We start from the raw sequence: 27,255 nt of genomic DNA, 5'->3' as shown, positions 1-27,255 counted from the left end.
CTGGATTAAAAAAAAGAAGAAGAAAATCAACAAGCAGATGCCGGGTGCAGTGGCTCACGCCTGTAATTCCAGCACTTTGGGAGGCCGAGGCGGGCAGATCACCTGAGGTTAGGAGTTTGAGACCAGCCTGCCCAACATGGAGAAACTCCGTCTCTACTAAAAATACAAAAAATTAGCTGGGCGTGATGGCGGGTGCCTATAATCCCAGCTACTCAGGAGGCTGAGGTAGGAGAACCACTTGAACCCAGGAGGCAGAGGTTGCAGTGAGCTGGGATCACACCACTGCACTCCAGCCTGGGCGACAAGAGCGACCAACTCAAAACAAAAACAAAAACAAGCAGACAAGGAGCAGAAACAATCCGAGGGGTGATATAATTAATTCAGATTGGGGATAAGTGAGGGTCTGCCTTTTCTTCCAAAGTCAGAGAAAGCCTACTGTAAAGTGGTCCTTTTTCAGGCAGATTAGTTCCAGGGATGTCTATCTATAGAAGCTAAGGGGTCTACAAGGGTCTATAAATGCACACCCTTAGATCAGTGATAATCTAATCTAAGACGACTTATCCTAATCTGAAGACAACTTAGACAAAGACTTCATATCTTTTCTTCAACTTGTCGCACCTCTCCTTTCCCTCCTCTCAACTGAATACCATCGTTCCCATTTCACTAAGAAAATAAAAGCAATCAAAAGAAAATTTCCTTAAGGTCCACCATGTTTAACTACCCACCTGCCCATGGGCTCTGTCTTCTCTCTTTCCTGCTACTCTGGATAAACCGTCCATGCTCCCACCAAAGTCAGTCCCCTCCCAACCTGTCCCGCTCTGGCTACATCTCATCTTCCCAAGTTTACTGCCTTGGCAGTTCCCCTCTTATGAATCATCAGTTTTCATTCTCTATAGATTTTTGAAATCAGCATATCAATGTGCTATTACTTTTCCTATCCTAAAAAAATCTCTTCAGGATGTAACAACTAAAAGCAATGGGTGACCTTTGATTAGACTATGAAAGTGCAAATAGCAACAATATACAGTTTTAATATGAACTGCATGTTATATATTATCATATCAATATTAAATTTCTTGGAATATAATAATGATATTATGGTTATGTGGGAGACGGTCCTTTTTAGGAGATACACTTTAAGATAAACTTTATGTCTACAATTTTAGAGCAGCTCAGACAAAATAAATGTATTTATATACTTAAAGAAAGCAAATGTGGCAAGATGTTAACAGTGGGTTGGCAGGGCAGGGTGGCTCATGCCTGTCATCTCAGCACTTTCGGAGGCGAAGGCAGGAGGATTGCTTGAGCTCAGGAGTTTCAGACCAGCCTGGGAAACATGGTGAAACTCTGTAGTCCCAGCTACTTGGGAGGCTGAGGTGGGAGGATCGCTTGAGCCTGGTAGGTTGAGGCTGCAGTGAGCAGTGATCATACCACTGCACTCTAGTCTGAGCAAAAGAGTGAGACCCTGTCTCAAAAAAACCAAACCAAACCAAACCAAAAAACCACAATGGGTTAAACTAGGTGAAACACATACAGCATCTACCTTTTCTATTATTTGGTGTTTGTCAGAAATAAAAAGTTGTGGGGGGAAGATTGCTGTCACAAAAATACTTTCTGAAGGGAATAAACCAGTGATTCTTAAACAAACAAAGCAACACCCCTCTCTAGACTCTAGACAACATTGTGCCATCCAGCTAACACTTTGGTTCTTTCTGTTTCAAGCTCCTCAAAAGAGCTATTTTCTAATCTCTCTGTCTCCCAGGCAGGCTTTCTTGAGCCCACTCCCACAGGCTTACTGAATGAAACTACTCTTATCAAGTGCATCGGCAATCTCCACGTTGCTCAATCCAAAGGTCAGATTTTGGTCCTCACCTCCCTTGACCTGCCAGAAGCGTCTGACAAAGCCTTCCTCCTTCCTTCACCTGGCTTTTGGGATGTGTCCCTGCTTTGTTCCTGTTGCTGACTCCCACCTCTGTGCACCTTGCAGGCTCAGCCCTGGAACCTCTCATCTAGCTACACTCACTTCCTTCATTTTTTCACCCACTCTAATAGCTTTTTTTAAAAAAAGAGATGGGGGCTCTCTATGTTGCCCAGGCTGGTCTTGAACTCCTGGGCTCAAGCAATCCTCCTGCCTCAGCCTCCCAAAGTGCTGGGATTTACAGGCATGAGCCACCACACCCCGCTCACTCTAGTAACTTTACATACCATCTGCCTACTGAGAACTCCTGAATTTCCCAAATGTACCTCCTATCCTGGCCCCATCCTCAATATTCCACACATATATCCCAATATCCCACTGCCTCCTTAACATATCTTCCTGTGGATATTCAAAAGGCCTATCAGGCTGAAGATACAGAGTCCAGAATTGGGCTCCTCCTAATCTCTTCCCACAAACCTGCTTCTCCTGCAGTCTTTCCTATTTCAGTAAATGGCACTCCATTGTTCCAACTGCTTAGGCCAAAACTTGGAAGTCATCTTGGACTCTAAAACTTCATATCTCATCCATATATCTTTTAAAGATGTCGGTTACATCTTTAAAAGATATTGAGAATCCAACCAACGTCTTCTTATCATCTTTGTGGAAAATCTCACCTGGAATTTTGTAATAGCTTCTTACCTGTTCTCCCTGTTTATATCCTTGATCATCTCTTTCTTATTTATTTATTTATTTATTTATTTATTGACAGAGTCTCACTCTGTCACTCAGACTGCCAGACTGAAGTGCAATGGCAAGAATATGGATCACTGCAGCCTTAACCTCCTGGGCTTAAGCAATCTTCCTGCCTCAGCCTCCTGAGCAGCTGGGACCACAGGCATGCACCGCCATGCCCAGCTAATTTTTTTTTTTTTTTTTTGAGACAGGGTCTTGCTCCATTGCCCAGGCTAGAGGGCAGTGGTGCAATCATAGCTCACTACAGCCTCAATTTCCTGGACTCAGGTGATCCTCCCACTTAGCCTCCTGAGTAGCTGGGACTACAGACACATGCCACCATACCAGGATAATTTTTTGTATTTTTTGTAGAGACAGGGTTTCACCATGTTGCTCAGGCTGGTCTCAAACGCTGGGGCTCAAGCTGTCCACCCGCCTTGGCTTCCCAAAGTGCTGGGATTACAGACATCTGCCACCATGCCTGGCTCTGATGTATTCCTAACACAACAGCCAGAGTGGTCCATTTTGGTTCGCTTTAATTGTTAGGTCACTTAAAGTTCTGTTTTATATGACAACTTCCCTTCCTGCTTTTTTTCTCTTTCATGCCATCAATCTACTAGAGAAATCAAGTCATCTATCCTATAAAATGTCCTACATTTTGGATTTGGCTGACTGTAGCCTCGAGGTGTCTTTAACTTGTTCCTCTGACCCCTGTATTTCATATAAACTGAGAGATCGCATTAGGCTTGGAGTCATGTTCAATTTTTTAGGCAAGAACAGTTCAGGAACGTGGCTGGGTACTTCCCCTTACATAGTATCATGAGGCACATCATGTCTGGCTGCCACAGTTGTAGCAATGCCAAGATTGTTTGGTGGATTCAGATGGCAGGTAGCCAGATTTCTCCTATATTTTCCCATCAGCCTCTCACCTAGTGATGGCTGCCTAGATCTATGTCCTCATTAGGGGTGGCAAAACAGCAATTTTCTAGTTCTAGTATTCCTTCAGCATTTATTAACTGGAATTCTTCTATAAAGAAGCCTTCTCTCTCATTAACCCTCTGGTTTCTTGGAGTTAACAGTTTATATAGGAAAGGTGGGATAAATGCTTAATTTTTTGCCTTTAATTTTTAAAGAATTAAAATGCTTTAATTTTTAAAGAATTGAGTTAACTCCCCTAACAACCCAAAATCATGACCGATGAGTTTCACTTTCTTTTAAAATTATTTCAAATGCGTGAATTTTTATGTATTTGATGTTTTCAATATATTGGACTCAAGTGATCCTCCTGCCTCAGCTTCCTGAGTAGCTGGGACTACAGGCACCACCATGCCTAGCTTATTGTTTTTTGATGCTCAAACTTTTCTATCTTAAGCCCTGGGAACCCTTCCAAATTGGTTCCTGAGTCCTTCTGACACAATTCCATTAGGTTTTGTTAAGTTCCTTGGTCCTAGGTGTATGTTGTCTATTTCCTGCCCCAGACCTATAATCAGCCATTTCTCTAAAAAGCCCTAGTTCCTATTAGTGGGAAATAGTTAAGACCACAACTTGGGCACTGGGGATACTAAATGCTATACTACTGTCACTGCTTCTAATGCTTTTTTTTTTTTTTTTTTTTGAGACAGGGTCTCACCCTGTCGCCCAGGCTGAAGTGCAGTTGGCACAATCTCAGCTCACTGCAACCTCTGCTTCCTGGATTCAAGTGATTCTTGTGCCTCAGACTCCCGAGTAGCTGGGATTACAGGTGCCCACCACCGCCATGCCCGGCTAATTTTTTTGTATTTTTAGTAGAGACGGGGTTTCACCATGTTGGCCAGGCTAGTCTCAAACTCCTGACCTCAGGTGATCCACCTGCCTCCCAAAGTGCTGGGAGCCACCGCGCCAGACCAGAAATGCATTTATGGTATGTGTATATATATGAGGAGTCCATATTGATATTTACAGTTCCAACTGCAGATTTATTTGATTTTTATACTTGTAATCTTTTCTTTTCTATTGAAGATCTTTATTCCTAACAACACTGCCATAATTATTTGCTTTATCTTACAATGTAACTATAATACTTTCAATATAACAACTTCAAACCTCCTAGTAACAATAACACTTGTTTTAATAAGAATGTGGTTTTAGATTTCTTAGCAGTTCATTACGTCCTTTTAACACATTCCACCAGGGTGAACAGTCAAAATATTGTATTTTAAAGTTACTTGAAGTAATTATTCTCTGTGTAGTCATTGCCACAAACTTGATATGTTTCAGTTTGTTTTGAAAATCTAGCAATTGCTTTTTTATTTACTCTTGCTTTGTAATTATATAAAATATTTGCATAGTTCCAAAGTTAAAACTATGTAACAAAGTAAATTCACAGAAGTACTTTATTCCTGTACCCTTCCCTCCCTCCTCCTATAGGTAACCATTTTTCGGGAAGTTTTTCATTTATTTTTCCATTATTCTTTCTTGAAAATATAAGCAAACAGACACACACACACACACACACCCCCCCCCCCCACAAACACACAAACACACATTCATATATATCCTTCCCTTTCTTACCCCAAAAGCAGCACACTATGAATCAAAGAATCCTGTTAAGAGGTAGGTACAATCATGTCACTCCTCTGCTCAGAGCCAGGAGCTCTTCACCTTCCCAGGAATAAAAGCCAAAGCCTTTTTTATCAGGTGCGACGTGCCAGGCCCTGCGTTCTGGCTCCCTGTTACCTCATGACCTCATCCTTCCTACTCTCCTTCTCAAGCTCAGCAATATATTATGAGATATATCAAATTCATAGATGAAATGACTCAATATGACAATTTTTCTAACCTAATAAGCTGTCAGTCAGTATATTGTAATAAAAATCCTAATAGGCTTGGCCGGGCGCGGTGGCTCACGCCTGTAATCCCAGCACTTTGGGAGACCGAGGCGGGCTGATCACGAGGTCAGGAGATCGAGACCATCCTGGCTAACACGGTGAAACCCCATCTCTACTAAAAATACAAAAAATTAGCCAGGCGTGGTGGCAGGCGCCTGTAGTCCCAGCTACTCGGGAGGCTGAGGCAGGAGAATGGCGTGAACCTGGGAGGCGGAGCTTGCAGTGAGCTGAGATCACACCACTGCACTCCAGCCTGGGTGACAGAGTGAGACTCGTCTCAAAAAAAAAAAAAAAAAAAAAAAAATCCTAATAGGCTTTGTTATAGAACTTGACGAGTTGATCCTAAAATTAATAACAGAGAGTACAGAAGAACAATTAAGACAAGTTTAAAAACAAAACAAGAATAAAGGAGACTCTCTCTCAAATATAGAGCCTTAAGAACTATATGTCAAATAGGAATATAAACAGCTAGCATTTACTGAGCATTTCCATATTCCAGGCATTGCTCTGAGTATATTATTAATAACTGGATCATCCTACTGAAGCCTTAATAACCTTATGAGGTATGTACTATTATGATCTACTTACAGATAAGAATTCTGAGGTACAAACAGGTAAAATAACTCATTCAAAGGCACAAAGCTAATAGGTGATAGAGGCAGAATTCCACTTGGACAGTCTGACTCAAGAACCTGCACTCTTGCTTACCTGCTTCATCAAATCGTAACTAAAACAGTATGGCATTGGTATGGTCTGGATAGACAAATACACGAATGGAAGAAAGAGCCGAGAAACAGATCCGTGAATAATTCAAAGAAACTGGGGGCCGGGCATGGTGGCTCACACTTTTAATCCCAACACTGGGAGGCAGAGGCAGGCGGATCACTTGAGGTCAGGAGTTCAAGATCAGCCTGGCCAACATGGTGAAACCCCATCTCTACTAAAAATACAAAAATTAGCTGGATGTGGTGGAGCACACCTGTAGTCCCAGCTACATGGGAGGCTGAGGCAGGAGAATCGCTTAAACCTGGGAGGTGGAGATTGCAGTGAGCTGAGATTGTGCCACTGCACGGAGTCTCAAAAAAAAAAAAAAAGAAACAGAAAGAATGCTCTTGGTAGTATTGTTCGTAATTCTAAAAAGCAGAGGTAGTCAACAGTCCATCAGTAAGTAAGCAGATAAACTATGCCTTGTTTATACAATGGCATAATATACACAGTTAATAGATCTCTGTCTATCCACATAGATAGGGCCAGGCATGGTGGCTCAGGCCTGTAATCCCAGCACTTTAAGAAGCCAAGGTGTGAGAACTGCTTGAGGTCACGAGTTCAAGAACAGCCTGGGCAACAGAGAAAGACCCTCTCTCTATTTTAAAAAAGGAAGAAAGAAATCACATGGCTAAACCTCAAAAATATACCGTTGCACTAAAAAAACAAGTTGCAAAGTACAGTATGACAACATTCATAAATGTCCTAACTACACAAAGCCATACCATTTACTTATTTATTTATTTATTTATTTTTGAGACAGGGTCTTGCTCTGGTGCCCAAGCTGGAGTGCAGTGGCATCATCAATGGCTCACTGCAGCCTTGACCTCCCAGGTTCAAGTGATCCTCCAACCTAAGCCTCCCAAGTAGCTGGGACAACAGGCATGCGCCACCACGTCTAGCTAATTTTTTTTTTTTTTTTTTTTTTGTAGAGATGGGGTCTCACTATGTTGCCTAGTCTGGTCTTGAACTCCTAAACTCAAGTGATCCTCTTATTTTGGCCTCCCAAAGTCCTAGTATTCAGGCGTAGGCCACCGTGGCCCCTCCCACCTTTTTAAGTGATGGGGTCTCATTATATTGCCCAGGCTAGCCTCAAACACTTGACCTCAACTGATCATCCTGCCACAGCCTCCCGAGTAGATGGGACTACAGGAGTGTACCACATGTTTATTCTTTACGGATATGTGCACATATTTTTATAAGAAAAAAGAATATAGGAGAACAATCATACCAGAATCAAAAGAGTGGCTATCTCTAAGGAGGAGAGGCAGCAGAAGGGAGGGAGGGACGGTAGAGCGTTGGCAGTGTCCATTAAATTTTGTTACTTTAAAAAATTCTGGGCCAGGCACGGTGGCTCACGCCTGTAATCCCAGCACTTTGGGAAGCTGAGGCGGGCGGATCACCAGGTCAGGAGATCGAGACCATCCTGGCTAACATGGTGAAACTCCATCTCCACTAAAAAATACAAAAAAAAAAAAATTAGCCAGGCGTTGCAGCGGGCGCCTGTAGTCCCAGCTACTTGGGAGGCTGAGGCAGGAGAACGGCATGAACCCGGGAGGCGGAGCTTGCAGTGAGCCAAGATCGCGCCACTGCACTCCAGCCTGGGCAACAGAGTGAGACTCTGTCTCAAAAAAAAAAAAAAAAAAAAATTCTGGGCCAGGCACGGTGGCTCATGCCTGTAATCCCAGCACTTCGGGAGGCCAAGGTGGGTGGATCACTTAAGCTCAGGAGTTTCCGACTAGCCTGGGCAACATGGTGAGACCTCGACTCCACAAGGGAAAAAAAAAAATATTAGCCAGGCATGGTGGCACACGCCTGTGTTCCCAGCTACTAGGGAGGCTGAGGTGGGAGGATCACTTAAGCCTGGGAGGTCAAGACTACAATGAGCCATGATGGTACCACTGCACTCCAGACTGGGCAGCAGAGTGAGATCCTGTTCCCCAAAAAATAATTTAAAAAAAAATTCTGGAGCAAGTATAGAAAATGCTAACACCTTTTAAATCTGGGTGAGGCTGGTGAGTACTTGGCTAGCTGCTAATTTTTTTTTTTTTTTTTTTTTTTTTTTTTTTTTGAGATGGAGTCTCGCTCTGTCACCCAGGCTGGAGTGCAGTGGCGTGATCTCAGCTCACGCAAGCTCTGCCTCCCAGGTTCACGTCATTCTCCTGCCTCAGCCTCCCGAGTAGCTGGGACTACAGGCGCCCGCCACCATGCCTGGCTAATTTTTTGTATTTTTAATAGAGACGGGGTTTCACCGTGTTAGCCAGGATGGTCTCCATCTCCTGACCTCATGATCTGCCCGCCTCAGCCTCCCAAAGTGCTGGGATTACAGGTGTGAGCCACCACGCCCAGCCTATCTGCTAATATTTTTCTAAGTGTCTTATATTTTATGTTTCTATGTTTGAAATACCAAATTTAATTTTAAATTTTAAATTAAAATTAAAATTTTACATATTTCATGATGTCTGACCTGCCTAGTGCATAGAGATGCGGTGTAGATTAAGAGAGTGTAGGCTGGGTGTGGTGACTCACGCCTGTAATCCCGGCACTTTGGGAGGCCGAGGGGCAGGTGGATCACTTGCAGTCAGGAGTTCGAGACCAGCCTGGCCAACATGGCAAAACCCCGTCTCTATCAAAAATACAAAATTAGCCAGGCGTGGTGGCACGTGCCTGTAATCCCAGCTACTTGGGAGGCTGAGGCAGGAGAATCGCTTGAACCCGGGAGGCAGGGGTTGCAGTCAGCCAAGATCATGCCACTGCACTCCAGCCTGGGCAAAAGAGTGAGACTGTCTCAAAACAAAAGAACAAACAACAACAAACAAGAAAAGGGGAATTCTAAACATGTTCTGAGCAACAGTAGCATCAGTAGAATGAGTTTATGGCCTCTCAAAGTGGCTCTTAGAAAGGGAAGAACACTAGCACAGTTGTCCACTGATGACAGAAAATCAGTCTCATTATGTTTAGTTTCCCTATATTCACAGTCAGTCTATAAGTTTAGTCACTATCCCTGTATTTATAGCATTTTCCCATTTATCAGTTCCATCTCCCTCCTGAGGTTATAAGTCTATTCAGCACAATACTGCATGGTGATTAAGATGATGATGCAGGCCAGGTGCGGTGGCTCACGCCTGTAATCCCAGCACTTTGGGAGGCTGAGGCAGGCAGATTGCCTGAGCTCAGGAGTTAGCAACCAGCCTGGGCAACACGGTGAAACCCCATCACTACTAAAATACAAAAAATTAGCCAGGCGTGGCAGCATGCGTCTGAGTCCCAGCTACTTGGGAGGCTGAGGCAGGAGAATTGCTTGAACCTGGGAGGCAGAGGTTGCAGTGAACCAAGATCGCGCCACTGCACTCCTGTCTGGGAGACAGAGCGAGCAATACTCTGTCTCAAAAAAAAAAAAAAAAAAAAAAAAAAGATGATGCAGCTTTCTGGCTGCTCAGCTTAAAACCTGGCTCTAAGCGGCCGGGTGCGGTGGCTCACACCTGTAATCCCAGCACTTTGGGAGGCCGAGGCAGGCGATCATAAGATCAGGAGATTGAGAGCATCCTGGCTAACACGGTGAAACCCCGTCTCTACTAAAGATAGAAAAAATTAGCCGGGCGTGCTGGCGGGCGCCTGTAGTCCCAGCTACTCGGGAGGCTGAGGCAGGAGGATGGCGTGAACCTGGGAGACGGAGGTTGCAGTGAGCCAAGACTGTGCCACTGCACTCCAGCCTGGGTGACAGAACAAGACTCTGTCTCAAAAAAAAGAAATAAAAAAAACCTGGCTCTAAGCTTCACTACACATATGACCCTGGTTCAAGTTAGTTAACCTTCCTGGTTTCCTTAACAATAATATGGGACTTTTAAAAAAGGTTTATGAAAATTAGATAACGCACATAAAGCACTTAGTCCAGCATCTAACACAAGTAAGACCACAATAAAAGCTACTACTTTTTTTTTTTTTTTTTTTGAGACAGGGCCCCACTCTGTCACTCAGGCTGCAGTTGCTGCTGCTATTGGTACTGTTATTATTATTGGCGAGACCTATGTCTCTTATTTCCTTGCTATTGCCTCAGAAGACCTTACAAGTTCAGAGTTCAGCAAACTTTTTCTTAAAGGGTCAGAAAACAAATAGTTTAGTCTTTGTAGACCATAAGGTCTCTGTTACAGCTACTCTACACTGCCCTTGTAATCTGAAAGCAGCCACAGATGATACATAAATGAATGAGTGTAGCAACATCCCAATAAAACTTTATTTACAAAAACAGAAAGCAGGCCAAATTTGGCCATTGAGCCAGTTTTCTGATCACTGATCTAGATGACTATATATGCTATTTGCATGTGATCTGCACATATTCACATGGACTATGCAATTTGTTGTTAGAATAAGAAGATACTATTCCTACATTTGGAAACAGGCACTGATTTTTTTTTTCCTCTTCCCTGTTCTATTTCCTATAACTTATTTGGCAGCTCTGTAAGTACCCAGCAGACACAAAAACATGACAAAAATTCAGAGAATATGTCAAAGGATAAGAAAGTTTTAGTACAGGCCTTAGTCATTTATGATTGACAAAAAAGCTAGTGGCTTGCCTAAAAGAACACTCTAAGACAATCAAAACTATAAAGAAAAGGAAGCCAGGTTTTCTTTTCAGTCTTAGTTTCTTTTCTGCCCCAATTATTTTCTGATTTGCTGTAGGAAAACAGTAATGAGGAAATCAGAGTATAGTGCTGTTTCTCTAAACATGTTTATAACTAATTCATAAATCCCTCTCCAGCTCCACAATTACCAGAAGCACTCTGGAAGCCACTGACCTAGGTTCATCTAGGACAAGCCTCTACTTTGTTCCTAACAGCAGCCTCCCTCTGGAAGAGCCCAGCCTTCCAGATTACCTCTGCCCTCGCCCCATCTCAGGCCCTGAGCTGCAGGGAAGGCCCAGCACTGCCCTCTGTGGGTGAGAGGCTTGACAACACGGACAGAGGATGCCAAAACCCACGTCTGCTGGACTCACCTGCAGCTGGAGGCTCAGGGCCCTGTGCTTCAAAGCAGAGGCATGGAGGGCACGGCTCACGCGGAGCTGTCCTAGTCGCTGCCTCCACATGCTCCACCACACCCTGTGAAAAAGCAAATCAAAGACGGAATCCATCAGTAAAAAGCCACTCAGGAAAGAGAGGAGCAGTTAGTGTGGGGCCTCAGACCCGCAGCTCTAGTCCTCTCCTTCATAGTACCATCTCTAGATTCACTGCTGGGGAAAAAAAATAAAACAAAACAATTGAGAAAAAGTCCCAGATCTGCCAATTAATGGTTGGAAACTTATGGTTCCTACGGTCAGATCCTGCTTTAGACACCACAAACATGCTGTGTTTGACCTACACAGTTTGATTTGTTAAAAAATATGTTATGGCCTGGCGCAGTAGCTTACACCTGTAATCACAGCACTTTGGGAGGCTGAGGCGGGTGGATCACCTGAGTTCAGGAGTTAAGAGACTAGCCTGGCCAACATAGTGAAACCCTGTCTCTATTAAAAATACAAAATTAGCCGGGTGGTAGTGGCATGCTCCTGTAATCCCAGCTACTTGGGAGGCTGAGGCAGGAGAATAGCTTGAACCCAGGAAGCAGAGGTTGCAGTGAGCTGAGATCACGCCACTGCACTCTAGCCTGGGCGACAGAGTGAGACTCCATCTCAAAAAAAAAAAAAAAAAAAAAAAGACCAGGCGCGCTGGCTCACGCCTGTAATCCTAGCACTTTGGGAAGCTGAGGCGGGTGGATCACTTGAGGTCAGGAGTTCAAAACCAGCTTGGCCATCATGGTGAAACCCCATCTCTACTAAAAATACAAAAAATTAGCTGGACATGGTGATATGTGCCTGTAATCCCTGATACTCGGGAGGCTGAGGCAGGAGAATCTCTTGAACCCGGGAGGCAGAGGTTGCTGTGAGCCGAGATCGTGCCACTGCACTCCAGCCTGGGTGACAGAGTGAGACTCCGTCTCAAAAAATAAAAAAAAGAGTTATTACCAACATTTGAAAATCAGGAGATTTCACAAAATAATCTGTAATCAAGCAGCTTTTAGATTTCTAGTCTTGCTGTATATATCCTTTTCCTTCCTAGAATCCTGGTCAGACTTTCGTTTCAGTCTTGTTTTTTTTTCTACTAATTTTTGAATTTGCTCTAGGAAAAGAGTCATGGGGAAATAAGAGTTTGCAACCTGTGCTTTACAGAAACACTCACTTTGCCTGGTCACTCTAACCTACAAAGATTTCTCTTAGACCATGCTCACCTGCAGCACTCACTGCAAAACCTCAAGCTATCTCACATTATCACTTATCTTCTTATGCATCTAGGGAATCACAAATTCCCTGAATATAGCCCCAGCATCAATACAGTACCAATAACATTTTACTTATTTATTTATTACTTTATTTATATTTTTTAGGTATATAAACTACTTATTAACAGACAAGGCCTGCAGACTTATTTCTTCTTGAACACGCCCATGGTACAGCCAAGGCGGCCAGTGGTCTTGGTGTGCTGGCCTCAGACACAAAGGCCCCAGAAGTGGTGCAGTCCTCTATGGACCCGAATCTTCTTCAGTCGCTCCACATCTGCACGGAGCTTCTTGTCCAGACCACTGGCTAGGACCTGGCTATATTTTCCATCCTTTACATCCTTCCGTCTGTTCAAGAACCAGTCTGGGATCTTGTACTGGCATGGATTCTGCATAATGGTCATCACACATTCCATCTCATCCTCAGTGAGTTCTCCTGCCCACTTGGTGAGGTCAATGTCAGCTTCCCTCAACACCACAAGTGTACTGTCAACCCACATCCTTAATGGCAGTGACGGCAAAGCCTACTTTCTGCTGCCCATTGATGTTGCTGTTGAGTATTCGCAAAATATGCTGGAACTTTCCAGGGATCACTAGAGACATAGCAGGAGCACAACTGGCGGTGTGTAGGCCTCCTGCGGAAGCCATTTTTTAAATTTTTTCGAGACAGAGTCTCACTCTGTTGCCTAGGGTGCAGTGGAGTGGCACAATCTCAACTCACTGCAACGTCTGCCTCGTTGGTTCAAGCGGTTCTCATGCCTCAGCCTCCCGAGTAGCTGGGATTATAGGCGTGCACCATCATACCAGGCTAACTTTTGTATTTTTTTAGTAGAGACAGTTTCACTATGTTGGCCAGGCTGGTCTTAAACTCCTGGCCTCAGGTGATTCACCAGCCTCAGCCTCCCAAAGTGCTGGGATTACAGGCATGAGTCACTGTGCCTGGCCCGGTACCAAGAACATTTTAAGCCCTCAATAAATAGGCTGGGCACGGTGGCTCATGCCTGTAATCTCAGCACTTTGGGAAGCCGAGGCGGGTGGATCATCTGAGGTCAGGAGTTCAAGACCAGCCTGGCCAACGTGGTGAAACCCCCTCTCTACTAAAAATACAAAAAATTAGCTAGACATGGTGTAATCCCAGTTACTCGGGAGGCTGAGGCAGGAGAATCACTTGAACCCAGGAAGCGGAGGTTGCAATCAGCCAAGATTGTGCCATGGCACTCCAGCCTGGGAGAAAGAGTGAGACTCTGTCTCAAATAAATAAATAAATGTACGTTGAGTAAATGAATTAATTATATAAAAATATCACTCAGGCCAGGCGCGGTGGCTCATGCCTGGAATCCCAGCACTTTGAGAGGCTGAGGCCGGTGAATCATGAGGTCAGGAGTTCGAGACCAGGCTTGCCAACATGGTGAAACCCTGCCTCTAGTAAAAACACAAAAAATTAGATGGGCATGGTGGCAGGCGCCTGTAATCCCAGCTACTCGAGAGGCCGAGGCAGGAGAATCGCTTGAACCTGGAAGGCTTGACCCAGAAGGTTGCAGTGAGCCAAGATCACACCACTGCACTTCAGACTGGGCAACAGTGCGAGACTCCATCACATAAAAAAAAAAAATTCACTCAGACTCAAGTAAAATTGCATACTAATTAGGCATTTTGAAATACTTGCTAAATACATTTTAAGTAACGATTTTAATTATTTAAAAAAATTTTTTGTGTGTAGAGATAGGGTCTTGGCTTTGTTGCCCAGACTGGTCTCAAACTCCTGGCCTCAAGCAATCCTCCCATCTTAGCCTCCCAAAGTGTTGGGATTACAGGTTTGAACTACTGCACTCTGCCTATTTTATTTCTACTTAAATAACTTCTTTATGTCCACTGATTTTCTGGACACTGTTAAACACTTTACAGATACTACTTTATTTACTCCTGATGACAAACCTTTAAGTATGGTGTAACTATTTCACGGATGAGGAAAAGAAGAGCTGAAGAGATGAAATGACCCAATAGTACCGGTTGGAAGAGGGATTCAAACTCAAGTAAGTGTAGCTGCAAAGCCTCTCCTATTATCCATATTTTGTTCAATACCCAAGTTTCAGGCAGGAAGTGAGTTATTAATACATTACCATTCAGGACACCAGTGGACCACTACAGACAACATAGAGTGAAATCTGTCCCATGATAACGCAGCTCATTGTTACATGTCTGGATATAAATGCGGACTAATTCATGTTCTTCCAGTATGTCTACAATGCTGATGGGCTGCGATGCAGAACAGCAGTTAAGAGTATGGGTGGGTGAGCCCTAGTTTTGCCATTTACAACCTGTATGTGCTAGGCAAGTTACTCAACCTCTCTGAGCCTTATTGTATATCTTAATCTGTACAATAATGGTACTTATAGTTTATGGTAAGGGTTAAATAAGATACTTTACATTACAAAATTAACACATGCACACACAAACTTAACTCAGGGTTTAGAACACAGTAAGCACTCAATTTGTGTTAATTATGATTATGTGAAAATCTGATGTTATAAACAAGTTATCAATAAATCTTTATTAGGCATCAACTATGTTCAAAACATCGTTTCAAGGTGGGAGTGGGGCATGGTGGCTCATGCCTATAATCCCAGCACTTTGGGAGGCTGAGGTGGGCAGATCGCTTGAGCCCACGAATTCAAGACCAGCCTGGGAAACATGATAAAACCTCGCTTTTATAAAAAAAGGAAAAAAAAAATTAGCTGGGCATAGTGGTGCATGCCCGTAGTCCCAGCTAGTCGGGAGGCTGACGTGAAAGGACTGCTTGAGCCTGGGAGGTGGAAGTTGCAGTAAGCTGAGATTGTGCCACTGCACTCCAACCTGGGTGACAGAGTAAGACCCTATCTCGAAAAAAACAAAACACAAAAATAAAACCAAATACAAACCATTGTTTTAAGTGAGGTTTTATGCTGTTTTCCAGCACCATAAAGCTGATGAGGTAAAATGATGGTTGGTACTTTGTAGGGCAGTTGAGCAGACTCACCGTAAGATACTCCGTTGCCTAAACTCCAGAGCCGTAGTCTGCATCTGAAGTTTGGTCCTACGAACAACCACGTAGATCAACCAGGACTTCCAGGCCTGTCGCATCTTTTGCTTTGCATCTAGATTCACCAAAGAGATTTTTCAAAAGGCATGGGGAGAGATGGATTACTCTGGGTTGTGATAAAAGCTCAAGGGCTCTCCTTTGAATACCTAAATCCCTCCAGCCTCCAAGTGCCCCCTGCTGGAAAAGTTGTGAAGCACTACAAAAGTAATTAGAGTGCAAGAACGCACGAAGGCTCTGTGCCAGTAATGACATTCACAAAGCATTTAAAGGAAAATCCATGTACTGAACTGCTCAAAAACCCTTTGCTTTAAAAGCACTTACTTTTATAGATACACTCTGCAATTTTTAGATGAAATGATGTGAATAAACAGGCAGCAAAGAAGTGGAGAGATGGATCTAACAAAAATGGCATGAGTGGATAATCAAAGCTGGGTAATGGATATATGGAGGTTCATTATTCTATTAAATATCTTTCAGGCTGGGCACGGTGGCTCACGCCTGTAATCCCAGCACTTTGGAAGGCCAAGACGGGCAGATCACCTGAGGTCAGGAGTTCGAGACCAGCCTGACCAACGTGGTGAAACCCCATCTCTACTAAAAGTACAAAAATGAGCCAGGTGTGGTGGCGTGCACCTGTAGTCCCAGCTACTCGGGAGGCTGAGGCAGGAGAATTGCTAAACCTGGGAGGGAGAGGTTGCAGTGAGCTGAGATCACGCCATTGCACTCTAGCCTGGGCGACAGAGCGAGACTCCATCTCAAAAAAAAAAGAAAAAAGAAAAAAGAAAAAAAAATCTTTCAATTGTATAGATATTTAAAATTTTCCATAATACAAAGCTAAAGAAGAAGAAATCATGATATAAAACTTGCTGTTTGACTCCAAGCTCACTCTTTTTAGTAAAGAAAAGATAATTTACTAGATACGTAAGATGCAATGGCCCACAGGTCTCCCTTTGTGGTAAACTGTATTTTCATTATGAAAGTCACCACTAATAAGTAAATTTCTCTTCTTTTTAGAAGACAAAGGAGAAAATAAAATTATATAAATCATTTTTAGGACAGCCTCCAAGATGTAGTCGATAGGACTATAACTACGTATTTCACAGTTGTTGACAAGACAAATCAAAATATGAAGGAGAATTTAACATGTATCTTCCTTGGTTTCACTGTGGACCTCAGGAATCAGCACACTTCAGGTAATCAGGACTAGTATAGTGCTGTGGTTTAGAGTTTGGGATCCTGAGTAAGACAAGCCAGACTTACTGGCCCTTTCATTTATTACACACGTAATCTCATACAAGTTCCTCATCTGTAAAATGGTGCCTCTCTCAGAGTTATGTTTGGAAAGTGTAAATGAGATGATTTAGCTATGAAAAATATCTAAAATAAACACTAACTGCTCTTTCCAGAGTATGGAACACAGGAATCTCATTAACTGTCTCTGCCATGATTCTGATGCACATGACAACTGAGAACCATGCTTCCTTAAGGCCTAAAAGTACTTGCAAACTTTTTATTTAACAGTCCAAGAGTGAATGGACACTCCCTGAGGTCTCCAGGAATGGCCTGAAATAACTGGTCTTATGTCAGAAATAACTCTTGCCTGTTGAGTAGCTGGGACTGCAGGCATGCACCACCACACCTGGCTAATTTTTGTATTTTTTTGTAGAGATGAGGTTTTGCCATGTTGCTTGGGCTGGTCTCGAACTCCTGGGCCCAAGCAATCCGCCCACCTCAGCCTCCCAAAGTGCTGGGATTATAGGCGTGAGCCACCGCGCCTGGACAACTCTTTTTATCTTAAACATCCAAGTGACTTTTTCCTTCTATTCCATAATATCTAGCTAGATTCACTGTAACTATAAATAATATAAGACAGCAGAATGTACATTCTTCAAGTAAATATAGAACATTTACAAGATAGAGCATATTTGGGGCCACAGAACAAACCTTAACAAAAATAAAGGAACTGAAATCATACTAAGTCTTGTACTCTGACTATAACGGAATAAACTAGAAATCCTTAATAGAAAGATATTGGGAAACTCCCAAATATTAGAAAACTAAACACACTTCTAAATAATCTGTGGGGCAAAGAGGAGGTCTCAGGGAAAATCAGAAAACAAGTTTTTACTGAATGGAAACAGAAATATAACTTACTAAAATTCGTGTAATATAGTTAGTGTTTAAGAGAACTTTATAGCAGTAAATGTCTCTACTAAAAATACAAAAAGAAAATTAGCTGGGCGTGGTGGCAGGCACCTTTATTCCCAGCTACTCAGTAGGCTGAGGCAAGATAATTGCTTGAACCCAGGAGGCAGAGACTGCAGTGAGCCGAGATCACGCCACTCTGCACTCCATCCTGGGTGACAAAGTGAGACTCCATCTGGAAAAAAAAAAAAAAAAAAGGCCGCGCGCAGTGGCTCAAGCCTGTAATCCCAGCACTTTGGGAGGCCGAGGTGGGCGGATCACGAGGTCAGGAGATCGAGACCATCCTGGCTAACACTGTGAAACTCCATCTCTACTAAAAATACAAAAAATTAGCCGGGCATGGTGGCGGGCGCCTGTAGTCCCAGCTACTCAGGAGGCTGAGGCAGGAGAATGGCGTGAACCTAGGAGGCGGAGCTTGTAGTGAGCCGAGATCACGCCACTGCACTCCAGCCTGGGTGATGGAGCAAGACTCCTTCTTAAAAAAAAGAAAAAAGCGGAAATCAACAAACTTGAAAACAGAAGGAAAAAAAAACCAGAATATCAATGAATGCAAAGTTGATTATTTGTAAAGATCAATAAAATTCATAAACCTCTAGCCAGATTAACCAAGAATAAAAGACCAAAGACATAAATTACCAACATCAGGAATTAAAGGGGGCGATGGCTACAGATCCTGTAGACATTAAAATTATAATTGTGAAATACTCAGCTGGGCATGGTGGCTCATGCCTGTAATCCCAGTACTTTGGAAGGCCGAGGTGGGTGGATGACCTGAGGCCAGGAGTTCGAGAGCAGCTTGGCCAACATGGTGAAACCCCATCTCTATTAAAAATACAAAAATTAGCCAGGCGTGGTGGCGGGCACCTGTAATCCTAGCTGCTCGGGAGGCTGAGGCAGGAGAATTGCTTAACTAGGGAGGCGGAGGTTACAGTGAGCCGAGATTGTGCCACTGCACTCCAGCCTGGGCAACAAGAGTGAAACTCTGCCTCAAAAAAAAGAAAAAAGAAAAAAAGAAACACTCTATGCCCATAAATTTGACAACATATTTGAAATGGGCCAATTCCATGAAAGATACAAACTACCAAAACTCACTTAAGAATGAGTGCAGTGGCTCATGCCTATAATCCCAGCACTCAGGGAGGCTAAGGTGGCAGGATCGCTTCAGGCCAGGAGTTTGAAACCAGCCTGGGCAACAAAGCAAGACCCTGGCGCTAAAAAGAAATAAAAAAATTATCCAAGCGTGGTGGCACATGCCTGTAGTTCCAGCTAATCAGGAGGTTGAGGTAGGAGGATCACTTGAGCCCAGCAGTTAGATGGAGGCTACAGTAAACTATGATTGCACCACTGCATTCAAGCCTAGGCAACAAAGCAAGATCTCATCTTCCAAAAAAAAAGAAAAAGTGAAAAGAATAAATAACCTAAATAGTTTTCGATCTATTAAAAACTTGAATTCAAAGTTTAAAACCCTCCAACAAAGAAAATTCCAGGCCTAGACCACTAGGATTGTACTGGAGAATTTTACTAACCACTGAAGGATGAAATAAAACCAACTCTACAAATTTCTTTTAGAAAACAGAAGAAGGTGAAATACTTCCCAATTCATTCTATGAGGCTAGTATTACCTGAACCAAAACCAGACAAAGATATGACAATAAAAGAAAACTAAAGACCAATATCCCTCATGAATATAGACGCAAACCCACCCCCCTCAACAAAATATTAGCAAATTGAACCCAGCAATATATAAAGAGTGGCATTAATCTGTGGAACATGGCTGGGTACAGTGGCTCATGCCTGTAATCCCAGCACATTGGGAGGCTGAGGCAAGTGGACTGCTTGAGCCCAGGAGTTTGAGACCAGCCTGAGCAACAGTGCAAAACCCCATCTCTACAAAAAAAATACAAATGAAAATTAGCTGGCCTTGGTAGCATGCAGCTGTGGTCCTCGCTTCTCAGGAGGATGAGGTGAGAGGATCGCCTAAACCATGTAGGTCACAGCTACAGTGAGCTGTGACTGCACCACTGCATCCCAGCCTGGGCAACAGAACAAGACCCTAAGTTAAAAAAAAAAAAATGTGAGAATATGAAGCTGATTCAAAATCTGAAGATCAGCTGGGCATGGTGGCAAGTGCCTGTAGTTCCAGCTATTCAGGAGGCTGAGGTGGGAGGATCGTGTGAGCTCAGGAGTTCAAGATCAGCCTGGGCCAAACAGTGAGACACCATCTCAAACAAAAAAAAAAGTTGAAAATCAGTCTATATAATTAATCTTAATAAAAGACTAAAAAAGAAGTCATCTCACAATCATCTCAATAGATACAAGAAAAATAGTTCGAAAAAAATTCAACATCTATTAACAATTAAAATGCTCAAAAAACTAGGAATAGAATTTCCTTAACCTGATGAAGGACAGGTATAAAAAAACATACCACTAACATCATATTTAATTAAAAGCTGAATGCTTTTCCCTGAAGACCAGGAACAATGCAAGGATGTGTCCACTATTACCACTCCTATTCAATATCATAGGGAAGCCCTTGCTAGTACAATAAAAAAATGAAGAGAGGGCCGGGCAGAGTGGCTCACGCCTGTAATCCCAGCACTTTGGGAGGCCGAGGCAGGCAGATCACGAGGTCAGGAGATGGAGACCATCCTGGCTAACACGGTGAAACCCCGTCTCTACTAAAAATACAAAAAATTAGCCGGGCGTGGTGGCGGGCGCCTGTAGTCTCAGCTACTCGGGAGACTGAGGCAGGAGAATGGCGTGAACCCGGGAGGCGGAGCTTGCAGTGAGATGAGATGGTGCCACTGCACTGCAGCCTAGGCGACAGAGTGAGACTCCATCTCAAAAAAAAAAAGAAAAGAAATTGAGGAAGGAATAAAACTGTCTCTATTCACAATTTGACTGTCTACATAGAAAACGCCATGGAATTTACAAAAAAGCTGTTAGAAATAATACATGATCCGGGCACGGTGGCTCACGCCTGTTGTCCCAGCACTTTGGGAGACTGAGGCGGGCGGATCACGAGGTCAGGAGATCGAGACCATCCTGGCTAACATGGTGAAATCCTGTCTCTACTAAAAATACAAAAAAATTAGACAGGCGTGGTGGCAGGCACCTGTAGTCCCAGCTAATTGGGAGGCTGAGGTAGGAGAATGGCATGAACCTGGGAGGTGGAGCTTGCAGTGAGCCAAGATCGCGCCACTGCACTCCAGCCTGGGCAATAGAGCGAGACTACGTCTCAAAAAAAAAAAAAAAAAAAAGAAAGAAAAAGAAATAATAAATTAACTTAGCAAGGTTGCAGGATATACAAGATCCATATGTAAAACTACAGACTGTTTAAAAGAAAACATAAGAGGAAATCTGTGTGACCTTGGGTTAAGGCAAAGTTCTTAGAGATGACATCTAAGATAGGATATCAAAAAATATAATCCAACTGGGCACAGTGGCTCATGACTGTAATCCCAGGGCTTTGGGAAGCCGAAGTGGGAGAACTGCTTGAGGCCAGGAGTTTCAGATCAGCCTGGGCAACAAAGCAAGACCCCCATCTCTATAAAATATAAAAAACTTAGCCAGGTATGGTGGGGCATTGCCTGTAGTCCCAGCTACTTGGGAGGCTGAGGTTGGAGCCTAGGAGTTCCAGGCTGCAACGGGTTATCCTCACACCACTGCACTCCAACCTGGGCAACAGTGGGACTCTTGCAAAAAAAAAAAAACAAACAAACCCATAATCCATAAAAAAAAAAAGGTTGGACTTCATCAAAATTAAAAACTTTTCCTCTGCAAAAGATACTCTTAAGAGAATCAAAAGACAAGTCACAGACTAGGAGAAAACATAGCAAATCGTGCTTTGACAAAATGCTTGTAACAGAATATATATTTTAAAAAACTAGGCTGGGCTTGGTGGCTAACCCCTGTGGTCCCAGCACTTTGGGAGGCTGAGGCAGGTGGATCCCCTGAGGTCAGGAGTTCCAAATCAGCCTGGCTAACGTGGTGAAACCCTGTCTCTACTAAAAAAAAAAAAAATACAAAAATTAGCTGGGCATGGTAGCGCACCATGTAGTCCCAGCTACTCGGGAGGCTAAGGTGGAAGAATCACTTAAACCCGGGAGGTCGAGGTTGCAGTGAGCCGAGATTGCACCACTGCACTCCAGCCTGGGCAACAGAGTGAGATTCCGTGTCAAAAAAAAAAAACAAACCAACCAAACAAACAAAAAACAAAAAACTTTCAAATCTCAACAAGAACACAACCCAATTTAAAAGGACAAAAGATCATGAACACACTTCACCAAACAGATATAAATAGCAAATAAGCACAGGAAAAGATACTCAACATCACTAATTATCAGAGAAATGCAAACTAAAACCACAATGAGATATCATCTTACACTAGTCAGAATGATTATTATTAAAAAGTTAGGTTGGGTGCGGTGGCTCATGCCTGTAATCCTAGCACTTTGCGAGGCTGAGGAAGGAGAATCACTGGAGCCCAGGGGTCCAAGACCAGCTTCGGCAACATAGCCAGACCCTGTCTCTACAAAATATAAAAAGTTAGCCAGGCATGGTAGCACATGCCTATGGTCCCAGCTACTCAGGAGTCTGAGGTGGGAGGATTACTTGGCCCAGGAAGTCAAGGCTGCAGTGAGCTATGACCAAGCCACTGCACTCCAGCCTGGGTGACACAGCAAGACATCCCGTCTTAAAAAAAAAAAAAGTTTAACAACAGATGTTGGCATGCACGCAGAGAAAGGGAACACTTAACACGCTGGTGGTGGGAATATAAATTAGTTGAACCTCTATGGAAAACAGTATGGAGATTTCTCAAAGAACTAAAAACAGAACCACCATTCAACCCAGCAATCCCACTAGGGGGAATCTACCCAAATGAAGAGAAATTATTATATTAAAAAGACACCTGCTCTCATATGTTCACTGCAGCACTATTCTCAACAGCAAAGTCATGGAATCAACCTCAGCATCCATCAACGGATATAGAAAATATACACCACAGCCAGGCGTGGTGGCTCATGCCTGTAATCTCAGTACTTTAGGAGGCCGAGGCAGGCAGATCACTGAGGTCAGGAGTTTGAGACCAGCCTGGCCAATATAGTGAAACCTTGTCTCTACTAAAAATACAAAAATTAGTTGGGCATGGTGGCACACACCTGTAGTCCCAGGTACTTGAGAGGCTGAGGCAGAAGCAATGCTTGAACTCAGGAGGTGGAGGCTGCAGTGAGCCTAGATCACGCCACTGCACTCCAGCCTGGGTGACAGAGTGAGACAGTCTCAAATAAAAAAAAAAAAAAAAAGAAAGAAAATATACACCATGGAATACCACCCAGCCATAAAAAAGAATGAAATCATGTCCTTTGCACCAACATGGATGGAGCTGGAGGCCATTATCCTAAGTGAACTAACTCAGAAACAGAAAATCAAACACCACATATTCTCACTTACAAGCGGGAGCTAAACAGTTGGTACACACGGACATAAAGGTGGAGATAATAGACACCGGGGACTCCAAAAGAGGGGAAGGGAGGGTGGAAGAGGGACAAGGGTTGAAAAATTACCTATCATGTACAATGTTCACCATTTGGGTAGTGGATACTCAAATCTCCACCATTACGCAGTATACCCATGTAACAATAATTTTTAAAAACCCACAATTAAATGCCTGTATATACCTGTTAGTGTGGCCAAAGAAAAAATTTTAATGACAATACAAAGAGGTCAAGAGGATGCAGAGCAAGTAGAACTCTAATGAATTACTGCTGGGAATGCAAAATGGTACAGCCACGATAAAAAACTTTGCCAGTTTCTTAAAGAATTAAACTTAAGGCCAGGCACGGTGGCTCACACCTGTATTGCCAGCACTTTGGGAGAGCGAGGCAGGTGGATTGCTTTAGTCCAGGAGTTTGAAACCAGCCTGGGCAACATGGCAAAAGCCCATCTCTACCAAAAATACAAAAAATTAGCTGTATGTGGTAGTGTGTACCAAAGTCTTAGAACTGAACATCAAAAAGAATGAATCTTACTGTATGTATTAAAAAAATAACAACAAACAGCATAAGTTATTTACCAGTGAAACAGTACATTTGGTGCAGTAATCACGAGGCTTGGGTAAGAGCTTCTCATACTTTGGGAATACAGACAGGGGAAAGACCACCGGGCTGGGGGAGATCAAGGAAAGCTACGCATTTAAATGGGCCTGAAGGAAGAACTACGGGGACAAAGATGGAAAGATAAGGAAGTGCACATCCAGTGTGTCAAGGGCAGAGGGTGTAGAGCAGAAGAGATGAAGACCTTGTATGACATACCAAGCAGGGTTGACTTTACGTAAAGGAGTGTCATGATCTTATCTATGTCTTACCACTCTTATAGCTATGTGTACAATGAGAAGCAGGAAAAAATAAATGAGGGAGATTAATGAAGTGGCACTTATAACACTCTGGGAAAAAGATGAGGATTACTTTCAGGCAGTAGCAATGCAAAGATGATTGCAAGTGATGCCTCAGAGGGCCGTCTTAAAAGATTAGGTAAGTGATGACATGAGGCATGAGGAATGGACACCATTCCTAAGTAAGTCCTCTTAGACAGGAAGAGTCAAAGGAACAGCAGGTGTAAGTTGTAGGGGAGCTGACAGGTTGTACTTGTGACTTGCAGAGTTTGAGGTACCTTTAGGACATTCTGCTGCTAATGCAGTCTGTATTATCATTTTGAAACTCTATGTCTTTTTCCCTTAGACTCTCCACGTGTTTCTGGGCTCAATTCACAGAGAAACCAGACTCTGACCAGAACTAAAGTGGCCACAGTATCACTAAGGGACAACTTGAGCAAAGCAGATCAGAAAAGAGCACTGCAGCTCTGCTCCAGAGTCTCTGGGTAACTTGACACAGCAAGATAGATGGCAGCCCCAGGTGCCACAGGAGAGTCACAGCCAGCCCACTGAACCAGCAGGCCAGGAACAGCCAGTTCATGCAAATCTGATTAAATGAGTTTTAAGGGCTCAAACCATGCCATATGGAGAAAACCATAGCAATCAAACAAAAAGGTGCCCACTCAGAGATCACACTTTCTGAAAAATATGTAAGAGAATCAAACAAATCTTCCTTTGACCTAGAGTTATTCTCTCTCTGAGACAATGTGTTTGTCCTTCCTATGACCTTCTGCAAAGTAAATATGGGCATCTTCTTCAGACATGGACTTCTTTTTCTCACCATGAAGCTCAGCTCTAATGTACTTGTTCCTCATCTCCTGTTGCTGACGCACGTAGGTCTTCCAGGTCTGGAACATCAGGTTATACAGGTAATACCTGAGGAGCCAAAAAAAGTAAATGGCATTTCTTTAAAATAAAATAACAGGCCGGGTGTGGTGGCTCACACCTGTAATCCTAGCACTTTGGGAGGCCGAGGCAAGGAGTTCAAGACCAGCCTGCCCAATATGGTGAAACTCCATCTCTACTAAAAATACAAAAATTAGCCAGGTGTGGTGGCACACGCCTGTAATCCCACCTACTCCAGAGGCTGAGGCAGGAGAATCACTTGAACCCAGGAGGTGGAGGTTGCAGTGAGCCGAGATCGCATGCCACTGCACTCCAGCCTGGGCAACAGAGCAAGACTCTGTCTCAAGAAACGAACAAACAACAAAACAACTCCTAACCCAACACACCAAGTCTGTTCTATACTCAGAAGAAATTAACATGGACGCTCTGATTAAAAAAAAAAAAAAAAAAAAAAAAGCCATATCTGCACCAAAGCTAAAATTTCATTTCCTACAACACAACGAACTCTATTCTCTTTGAAGAGTCATTCTCCATACCTTAAAGTGTCACTGAGGAAGAAAAGGCTTGACTTCTCCAAGAATAAGTTCACTTTCATCATCCACAAATTCATGATGTTTGGGCCAGGCACAGTAGCTCACGCCTGTAATCTCAGCACTCTGGGAGGCTGAGGCAGGCAGATCACCTGAGGTTGGGAGTTCGAGACCAGCCTGGTCAATACGGTGAAACCCCGTCTTTACTAAAAATATAAAAATTAGCCACACGTAGTGGCATGTGCCTGTAGTCTCAGCTACTCAGGAGGCTGAGGCAGGAGGGAGGCTGAGGCAGGAGAATGGCTTGAACCCGGGAAGCGGTGGTTGCAGTGAGCCGAGATTGTTCCACTGCACTCCAGCCTGGGTGACACCGAGACTCCGTCTCAAATTAAAAAAAAAAAAAAAAAAAAAAAAATCCATGATGTTTGGAATGACAATCTTGTCTTTTTTTTTTTTTTTTTTTTTTTTTACACAGGGTCTCCCTCTGTCACCTAGACTGGAGTGCAGTAATGTGAACAAGGCTCACTGTAGCCTTGAGCCCTCCCTGGACTCAGGTACCCCTCCCACCTTGGCCTCCGAGTAGCTGGGACTACAGGAACGAACCACCACTCCTGGCTAATTTTTGTATTTTTTTGCAGAGGGGGATTTTGCCATGTTCCCTAAGCTGGTCTCAAACTCCTGGGCTCAAGTGATCCTCTTGCCCCAGCCTCCCAAAGTGCTAGGATTACAGGTGTGAGCTACCATGCCTGGCCGACAGTCACATCTTAATTATCTTAACTATCCACACTATCAAAAACATCACTTCTTGTTTGCACTACAACATGCTCATTGACACCTTTTCCTTCTTCTTCATACATACACTATACATCTTAAGACCTTCATCTCTTCATATTTTCCTAGTTTTAAATATTTTATTAACATTCATTTAAAAAAGAATTTTTTTTTTTTTGAGACAGAGTCTCACTCTGTTGTCCAGACTGGAGTGCAGTGGCATGATATTGGCCCACTGCAACCTCCGACTCCTGGGTTCAAGCAATTCTTCTGCCTCAGCCTCCCGAGTGGCTGGGACTACAGGCACATGCCACCATGCCCAGCTAATTTTTTTTTTTTTTTTTTTTTTTTTTTGGAGACAGAGTCTTGCTTTGTTGCCCAGGCTGGAGTACAGTGGTGCGATCTCGACCCACTGCAGTCTCCGCCTCCTGGGTTCAATGAATTTTCCTGTCTCAACCTCCCAAGTAGCTGGGACTACAGGCGCATGCCGCCATGCCCGGCTAATTTTTTTTTTTTTTTGTATTTTAGTTGAGATGGGGTTTCACTGTGTTGTCCAGGCTGGAATTTTTTTTTTTTTTTTTTTAATAGAGACAAGGTTTCACCAATGTTGGCCAGGCTGGTCTCGAACCCCTAACCTCAAGTTATCCACCCGCCTCAGCCTCCCAAAGTACTGGGATTGTAGGAGTGAGCCACCACACTCGGCCTTCCCCATATATTCACTACTGCAATTCCTAGGCCTTGATTTCATATTCTATCTGCTTATTAAAACAACTCAGTGAGTCTATGAAATCTCCATAAAT

At 43.4% G+C, this 27,255-nt stretch overlaps 1 protein-coding gene and 1 pseudogene across 50 annotated transcripts in view; both read right to left on the bottom strand.

Moving 5' to 3' along the window:
• Nucleotides 1–27,255, bottom strand: part of SFI1 (SFI1 centrin binding protein) — a 128,766-nt gene that overhangs the window by 40,618 nt on the left and 60,893 nt on the right. For all 50 annotated transcript variants that reach the window (XR_010125947.1, XR_010125945.1, XR_010125946.1 and 47 more), the window contains 3 exons: nt 25,090–25,184; nt 15,608–15,725; nt 11,276–11,378 (listed from right to left, as the gene is read on the bottom strand). Coding sequence is in view for 47 of the 50 variants with exons in the window: in XM_054470395.2 (XP_054326370.2) it covers nt 11,276–11,378; nt 15,608–15,725; nt 25,090–25,184 (316 nt within the window). In the remaining 3 variants the exon portion in view is untranslated. The remainder of the gene's footprint in view (nt 1–11,275; nt 11,379–15,607; nt 15,726–25,089; nt 25,185–27,255) is intronic.
• On the bottom strand, nt 12,628–14,102 carry LOC129023565 (small ribosomal subunit protein uS13-like; annotated as a pseudogene).

This window comes from Pongo pygmaeus, chromosome 23, assembly GCF_028885625.2.
Source record: "Pongo pygmaeus isolate AG05252 chromosome 23, NHGRI_mPonPyg2-v2.0_pri, whole genome shotgun sequence".
Classification (NCBI taxonomy): Eukaryota; Metazoa; Chordata; class Mammalia; order Primates; family Hominidae; genus Pongo; species Pongo pygmaeus.
The sequence above is the reverse complement of the archived record's forward strand: the minus strand, read 5'-3'. Positions and strand labels throughout refer to the sequence as shown.